Below are 9256 nucleotides of genomic sequence, written 5' to 3' on the forward strand. Positions count from 1 at the left end.
ATCCAACCAGCTCTCTACCAAACACATCAATTACTCAGAGACTCTAGATCCAACCAGCTCTCTACCAAACACATCAATTACTCAGAGACTCTAGATCCAACCAGCCCTCTATGAAACACGTCAATTACTCAGAGACTCTAGATCCACCAGCTCTCTACCAAACACATCAATTACTCAGAGACTCTAGATCCAACCAGCTCTCTACCAAACACATCAATTACTCAGAGACTCTAGATCCAACCAGCTCTCTACCCAACTCATCAATTACTCAGAGACTCTAGATCCAACCAGCTCTCTACCAAACACATCAATTACTCAGAGACTCTAGATCCAACCAGCTCTCTACCAAACACATCAATTACTCAGAGACTCTAGATCCAACCAGCCCTCTATGAAACACGTCAATTACTCAGAGACTCTAGATCCAACCAGCTCTCTACCAAACACATCAATTACTCAGAGACTCTAGATCCAACCAGCTCTCTACCAAACACATCAATTACTCAGAGACTCTAGATCCAATCAGCTCTCTACCAAACACATCAATTACTCAGAGACTCTAGATCCAACCAGCCCTCTACCAAACACATCAATTACTCAGAGACTCTAGATCCAACCAGCTCTCTACCAAACACATCAATTACTCAGAGACTCTAGATCCAATCAGCCCCCTATGAAACACGTCAATTACTCAGAGACTCTAGATCCAACCAGCTCTCTACCAAACACATCAATTACTCAGAGAGAATTAATTACTTCAATTTATTAAACCTCATTTAATCTAATGCATGTTTCTTTTGTCAAAAAAATCTGATAGCACATGTCACAATTAGCCCTGCAAGAGTAGCTATGCTAAAGTACATGCTAATAACATTCATATTTGAAGATGGAGCACTCACAAAGCATTAATACTACACTCTTTTTGCCATGTTTTTTTAATGACCAAGTTTTAGGGTCCATTCATGTGTCTGTCGTAAATAATATAAGACTGAACCCAACATTTTTCTTTGTGGTATTAAAAAAAGAAAGCTCTATCTAAATCTCATTCATTTAGAGGGAACATAAGAAGATGCTGCCTCTGCCTTCGAGGCTTAACAATTCACCATCAATATCTCTACACAATTCTCCTGTCCACAGTGCAGATAACAGTACTGTGACCACAGCCCCAAGTTCCCCTACACAGCAGACAGTCATGCATTAATACAGCTGAAATCACTGTCATTTCACACTTTATTCAGTCAAAGCTTGTAGCAGACAGGAAACAGAGCTAACAGGTCAACAGGGTAATACAGTCATAATGATTTTATTTAGCTTTATAGCAGCTCTGCTGCCGCTTTGCAGTCATTTCTAAACTCTTTCTTTTTTTCCTCAAAAATACATTTTTCAAATACTCAGCATGTTTTTTTCTGACCTTTAGACTTTATATTTAAACTATTTTATTTTGATCAGCTTGCATAGAAAACATAGTTCACACTAAAAAGAAGCTTAAGAGGTATCACTCTGACATTTTGTGAAATATAATTAAACATTTGGAAATAAAAACAATGTAATAAATTGCAATATGATACTAATAAAGATTTCTGTAATCTTGTTGAAGAAGAACCAGCTTCTGTATGAGCTTATATAATACTGATTAATAAAGACACATCGCTGCTCATGGAACAAAACCTTGCATCTCCAAAAAAGTAACTTCACAGGAGAAGGAAGAAACATTTCTAACTTTCAGTGTAAGTTGATGGTAACACATTTCAAATCTATTTGTCTGTTCATTGTGAAATTTTGACACAGTATAAACGGCAGCAAGCATTTTCAAATTCTACAAGAAAATAAAATAAGCAGTAATGAAGATACAAAGTTTTTCTCCGACAGAGATGATGTACTCTGACAGACAGACGAGTGTTTAGCTTAAACTCCAGGATTGGTTGGGATCTTTTTGGCAACCACATCGTAGGTCACGTTGTGTTCAGCAGGTGCTGGCTGCCTCTCCTGGATCTTTGCGGTGTGTCTGAGACTTGCGTAATGCAGATCAGCCGCCTACAGAAACAGAGGAAACAGAGTCTGTCAGACTCCACCATAGAAACACGTGTTGCTTTATAGCAGGGTGGGAGCTGAGGGCAGGAGTCCAGCACAGTTTGGTGATCTCCCTGCTCTACCACACCAACTAAACCTGTTAATTACCTGATGAGTTGAATCAGGTGTGCTTGAGCAGGAAAGTCGCCAAAGTGTGCAGGAATCTGGCTCTCCAGGACTGGAGTTTCCCTGATTTAGAGGCAACTAACTTTACTTTGTAAAGACAACAGTAGGTCATCACACTACTTTCTACGGAGCCCTGCTGGTGACATCCTGTATAAATTAAAATAATGCGTGGCCATGACTTACTAAGGCGTAGGAACAAGATAATTAAGTTGTGGCCATGACTTGGTAAGGCATGGAGATGAGATTCTAATGCATGACCATGACCTAATAAGGCATGGCAAAGAGATAAGTAAGTCTTGACCTTGATCTTGTTACCTTGTTTCACCAGCAGGGCTCCAAAATTCAGACAAATTGGAGGCATGACATTTCAGCTGGAAGTTGTTTAGAACAATCAATAATCAATATTGGTAGTTGAAAGAAGTGACCAATGTAAATTAAGCCAATTAAATCAATAAGGTAAAGCTTGAGTTGAGGTTTAATGAGCTTTAATTCACAACTGACACTCCATGTAAGTTCCTTTTCAAGCAGTTTAAGACCTGAATTTGTGTCTTGTGTTAATATGGGACTGATGGTAGTTGGTCACAGGTTAGTATTAGTGGTAATGCTCTATTTTGACAGCCCACTGTAAGTGCTTCATAGATACTTATTTCTAACCTAGATTTTACCAACTATCTACTAAATGAATCTTCATTTTCCATAACACTTGACCTAAAACCAACATGAACCTCCACCCAAAACCTAAACCTAACCCTCAGCCTGATCCTAAGCCCAACCCCCCACCTGGTCCTAAGCCTAACCCTTAGCTCAATCTTAAAGCTAACCCCCAAACTGGTCTGAAACTTAACCCTTAACCTGGTCCTAAGCCTAACCCTTAACCTAATCCTAAACCTAACCTTCAGCCTGGTTCTACACCTAACCCTCAGCCTGGTCATACACCTAACCTTTAGACTGATCCTAAGCCCAACCCTGCTCTTAAGCCTAGCCCTCAGGTAAACCTAAACTTAGCCCTGAAACTGGTACTAAACTTAACCCTCAGCCTGGTCCTAAGCCTAACCCTCAGCCTAATTCTAAACCTCACCCTCAAACTGGTCCTACACCTTAATCTCAGCCTGGTCCCAAGCCTAACCTTCAAACTGGTCCTAAACCGTATCCTCAGGCTGGTCCTAAACCTAACCCTGGTGCTAATCCTAACCTAAACACTTTTTAGAATCAACTGACTTTCAATAGGTAGTTTAAAATTAAATTAAATTAAATTAAATTAAAAATCTGTAGATAATCAATTGGGGGTCCAAATACAGTGAGACAGAACTAGCTAATGACCCTTAGCCTGTGCTGCCTTTCAGTTATTATTAGCACCATTTCTATAAAGTGCCCCATTAAGACAGTGACATTACATGGTTAAAATAATATTGTAAGTGCATTGACATCACACTACCTTCAGGTTGGAGTTCTGTTTCACACAGTTCGTACAGAAGGACGATGGACGGCCTAAAGGAAAGAGGAATTACATTTTACATTCAATTAACTTCAAATCATCAGTTGAATTCAGTTCAGCACTTCTGTCAACATATCACCACTGTGGGACAGAGCAAAAGAGAAATGATGTAGAATAAAATCTTGTTACATTTTAATTTACGTTGAAAGTTAAGGATGTTTTTTACTTCTCGTTTAAAGAGTCGTACCTTTACTGGGCGGGTTTTGTTCCGACAGTAATGATATGCAAACACTATAACAAAAATGCTCTCTCAATAGTAATTTATGGGGAAGGATGTATTAAAATAGTAAAAAGTAAATTTGAAGTGGAAAAGTGTCCTGTTAGTGCACATGGCATGGGTGATGTGAACATCTGTGAAGGCACCATTAAAGCTAAATGATATATGCAGGTTCTGGAGCAACGTATGCTGCCATCCAGACGACGTCTTTTTCAGGGAAGACCTTGATTATTTCAGCAAGACAATGTCAAACCACATTCTGCATGTATTACAACAGCATTGCTCTGTATTAAAAGAGTTCAGGTGCTAAACTGGCCTGCCTGCAGTCCAGACCTGTCACCACTGAAAACATTTGAAGCATTATGACATGAAAAATATGGCAAAGGAGACCCTGAACTGATGAGCAGCTGAAATCCTGTATCAAACAAGAATGGGAAACATTTCACTTTCAGAACTACAGCAGTGTTGTTAAAAGAAGAGGTGATGAAACATAGTGGAAAACATGCCCCCGTCTCAACTTTTTTGGGACAGGGGCCAATGTTGTTGGCATCAAATTCAAAATGGGAATATATTTTTCAAAAAACAAAAAAATTCTCAGTTTCAACATTTGATTTGTTGTCTCTGTACCATTTTCAATTAAATATAGGGTTTAAATGATTTGCACATCATAGTGTTTTTATTTACATTTTGCACAGCGTCCCATGCAAAATTATGTTTTTGTTCATCCTCATTTAATTTAATTTCATAATATCTCAATATGTTTCTTTTTTTAAAGGTATTTATTTTATTTAAATGTTGTAATTAAAAAAACAAAAAAAAACAGGCACACACTGTTAGTATGGCTAGCTTTAAGATGAGGGTTAGGATTAGGGTAAAGATTAGGGTTTAGGAGCAGCCTTCTTTGTCAGTATTCATGGCACACTTCTCCTGAAATCCTGACACAGTACGTTACATTCACACATATCTGCATTATTATACTGTCAAAAACGTTTCAACTGTGGATTTACACTATAGAAGTATCAACAGCTGTACCACATCTGCTAAAATTAAATGGAAATAGTTGATGGAGTTTGAAGTATTTCCATCACATTTTACAAGGCAGTAGAAACAAGCAGTTGCTAATATTGCACAAATATCATAGAGCATTTCTTAGCATTGTTTGCAGGTTTGAAACTTCAGTGTAAATGCTTTGAGGCTTTTTCTCTCTCCTGCACCAAACCAAGAAAACCACATTGGGCAGAGATGGCACCAAGATTTCTTTACTGGTGTGCACCGGGGGGCTGAAACACTCGTTATTTTTCAACCTCAAAGCAGGAAAAGCTTATTTTACAACACTGCCATAAAATTGAGGCAGCAATTTTTCAAAATAATGTATTCAAAAAGTCTACGAAAAACAGTACTGTGCTCACCACAGCTCTTTTTTTCTGAATAAAACAACTAAATCTATTTATCTATGTTGGGTTTAATTAGTTTTGACAGCTACAGTCATATCCAAAAGTTTGAGCACCCCCCACCCCACTGCTTTGTAAAAGTTAACCCATCCTGTACAGAGAACACACTTAAATTCGACTTTTTTGTCTGCAAATTTTAGTCCCAGTGAGTTTGCTGAGAACATATTGGAAAAATAAAACACAAAATATGAAATATGATATGATATGTTTTATTTCTTCCCCCAATATGTTAAATTCAGTACAAAACCAGTAACTGTGTGTTAAACGGCAGAAGTGTGTTCCCTGTAGAGGATGTGTTAACTTATTCACAAAAACATGGAATTTGACCAGGGGTGCACAAACCTTTGCACAAGACTGTATACAATTATTATCTCAGAGCTCTTTTAGAACTTAGCTACATACTTTTTTCTACAATCACCCCCCAACCCCCCCAAAATAGTCATTTCTAAAAATGGAGGTGCTGCCCCCCCGCCCAGTCCCCTCAGCCCCCCCGCCCAGTCCCCTCAGCCCCCCCCAGCCCCACCTTGATCTGCACCAGTGCCTTTGCAGTAGCTGAACCTAAATGCAAGCACAGGCTGTGGCTACAGATGAACAGAAGCTGCCCTTTAAGCTTCATGCCACAGCAGATCAACAACAGGCTTCCACTCTCAGGGGTCCAGCTGAACCTCAGACCTCGTTCTCTGAACCCTCACCGAGACCACATTCATCTGAACCCTCACCGAGTCTGTATAAAAGCCCGCTGACGCAAAGCAGGAGCGCCAGAGCGAGGATGCAGGCAGAGGTGATGAGCAGCTTCCAGCAGAGTCCGGTTCCTGTCTCGATTCTCTCTGCACCTGAAACACAAACCACACTGAGGAGTGACCACAGGGCAGGCCAAGGTCACACTATAGACTCGAGAGCTGCGTAAACTGTGGCTGGAAACTGCTGAAGAGTTTAACAACCACAGTTTTTCAGGGAAATCAGTAAACATGCACAACACAGGGTTTAACGAGGAAACTGGGGCCCCACAGTGTGAGTAACTTTCGCTATGAGTGCTAAGACGTTCCACCACAACAGTTACCAATAAACAGAAACTGCTGGTGGTCTTCAGACTGGGGTCTGCCTGTGTGAGTGACAGATATTCTTCCTAAGCTGTGTCTTTAAATGTGATTCTTTCTAACAGCTTCTTATAACTAACAGCCTCAGTTACATACAGTACTACATGAGGGATTTTCATAGATGCTATCATTAAAAAAGTTACAATCTCATAAAAAGAAATTCCACCAAAATTTCTACTTAATTCAACGTTTAAGATTTAAACAGAGCCATTCAGAGTGGTTTGGTGTGAAACGCTCTGTTCTAGAGAAACTTTCTTTTCTTTGGGGACTATTTTGCCTCACAACATCCTGCATGTATCCCTCCACCATGAATGGAACTACTAATACATTTTAGACCAAAATCTTCTCAAAACTATGGTAAAACAGTGTCTCAGACATCAGGCAGTGAATTCATAACTATTTTGTGTAGTAACTTTCTGTGAGGGAGCTTTTAGAGGTGGACGTCTGGTTCCTATCACCACCACTGTGAACAGTTCTGACTCTAGAACAGAGCGTTTCACACCAAACCACTCTGAATGACTCTGTTTACACCTTAACCATCTAATTATACAATTTTATCAAAAAAACTTTACATTATGTGGAGGTTATTCAAGTATTAAAAAGGTTCTTCTCTCTTGCACAACTCATTTTGTTTTTCTATAACACCTTCTTAAAAAAAGATGGTTCTTCAAGGGTTCTTTAGCAAAGAAAATGGTTCTATATATTGAACCATGAACACTCTTTGCATGACTTAAGTGTTTTTTGCTGGTGAATGGTTCTTCATATTGATGGAGAATGTGCTGTATATGTTCTCTATAGAACCTTTTTGAAAAGGGTTTGAAGGGTTTGAAAAGCACCCAAAAATTGTTCTTCTATTGTTGCAGTGTCAAGCTTGTAACAATAGAATGTTTTTTAGTGTTATACAGAACCCCATAGGGCACATTCTCCACCAATCTGAAGAACTATTTCACCATGAAACGAATGCTTAAGTCATACAAAGGGTTCTCTGAGTGTTTACGGTTCTATGTAGAATGATTGCGTTGCTCCAAAAGCCTTCTTGTTTCCATTCAGGGTTTTTGTTTGTGAGAGTGTATGAATCAGGGTCCTGGTACTGAGTAGTTGGAGCTGATTATTTATGAAGGGCTGTAGGTTTTGTGATCCAGTGATTCAGATGTGAAGGGTTCTAAGGGTAATTCCGCTGTATCTGCGCTGTGCAGAACATACACTTGTCACAGGATCACTGAGTCACTTCCCTATCAAACACCTGAGAGGAAAAATCCTTCACTCATCACCATTAATATAGACTGTTAATAATCTCTATTGCACTATTTGTACTACATATATACTATTTGTACTATTATATACAGTTGTATGAAAAGGTTCAGGTGCCCTGGTCAAAATTATGTTCCATGTTGATTTACTAAATTTAACATACTGAAAAAAAAGACTGAATTTAACATACTGAATAAAAGACTAATTCAACTTATTGAAAAAAAATCTGAATTTAAAATACTGAAAAAAGACTGAATTTAACTTACTGAAAAAATACTGAATTTTACATACTGACAAAATTATTGAATTTAACAAGTTAAAAAAATATTAAATTTAGCATACTGAAAAAAGACTGAATTTGACATACTGAAAAAATACTGAATTTCACATACTGACAAAAATACTGAATTTAACAAGCTAAAAAAATATTGAATTTAACATATTGAAAAAAAACTGAATTTAACTTACAGAATAAAATACTGAAAAAAATCTGAATTTAAAGTACTGAAAAAAGACTGAATTTAACTTACTGAAAAAAATACTGAATTCAACATACTGAAAAAAGACTGATTTTAACTTACTGAAAAAAATACTGAAAAAATCTGAATTTAACATACTGAAAAAATCTGAATTAACATACTGAAAAATACTGAATTTAACATACTGAAGAAAATACTGAATTTAACATACTGAAAAAATAAAACATAAAATATGGCCTGTGCACACTCATAACACATTTAGCATTTTACGCATAATTTTTCCCAATATGCTCAACTTTAAAAAATACGGATGAAATTGTGGTTTCCATTTTACAGAAAAATGCCATATTTAAGTGCGCTCTCTGTAGAGGATGTGACCAGGGGGTGTTGTAAATAAAAAGGTCTGAAATTATTGCAGGATATAACACATGTCTAAAAATATCTCTAGTTTAGAATCACTGTTTCAGTACGTGTTCAGCAGTATAACACAAACTTCTGAGCATCTTTGTGAATTATTTAATTAGTTAATAAACTAACCAAAGGATTTTTTTCACACCAGAATAGGTTTAGTAACAAAGTAACAAATGAAGAAAACCAAACTAAAGAAAGTGCTTAGTGAGATGTGACTTAAAATTTCTCATACTTGCTGAATGTATTGTGGGAAAACGTTTCACAACTTTTGCCAGAAATAGAAACTGGATCCTTTTAAGTTTTATACATAAAACATAAAAATGGACCCAAATGGAAACCAATGGGCCTTCTAGTTCTAGTTCATAATCTACCTGCTTGGTACCATCATAACAGCTGTGATGAACAATTTAATGGTGTTTTTCGCCATTTCATGTCACTCTAAAGCATTCAGTTTGGCAAATTTCCTTGCTAGGAAGCATAGTCTCCTATGAACTTCAGCATATTATGTGTTTCACACTTCCATCTACTTCAAAATCCATCCTAAATGATATTTTCCTGCTCTAACACTCAGGATTGTGGCCATCAAGTACTTATCAAGCCCTTCATGACCTCAGTCTAGCTGTGCACAGGGCCACATGTGATTCTGGTGATTCCAATTA

General features: G+C 37.7%; 1 protein-coding gene across 1 annotated transcript in view; it reads right to left on the minus strand.

Annotated features, from left to right (window-relative positions):
• Positions 1-1538: 1538 nt before the first annotated feature.
• LOC118802855 overlaps positions 1539-9256 on the minus strand; it is a 10901-nt gene continuing 3183 nt past the window's right edge. The window contains exons 3-5 of the mRNA XM_036563276.1: positions 6079-6192; positions 3632-3684; positions 1539-2034 (exon numbers count right to left, since the gene is read on the minus strand). Coding sequence (XP_036419169.1) covers positions 1906-2034; positions 3632-3684; positions 6079-6192 — 296 coding nt within the window. The 3' untranslated portion in view covers positions 1539-1905. The remainder of the gene's footprint in view (positions 2035-3631; positions 3685-6078; positions 6193-9256) is intronic.

The sequence above is a fragment of the Colossoma macropomum genome, unplaced genomic scaffold (assembly GCF_904425465.1).
Source record: "Colossoma macropomum unplaced genomic scaffold, Colossoma_macropomum, whole genome shotgun sequence".
Lineage (NCBI taxonomy): Eukaryota > Metazoa > Chordata > Actinopteri > Characiformes > Serrasalmidae > Colossoma > Colossoma macropomum.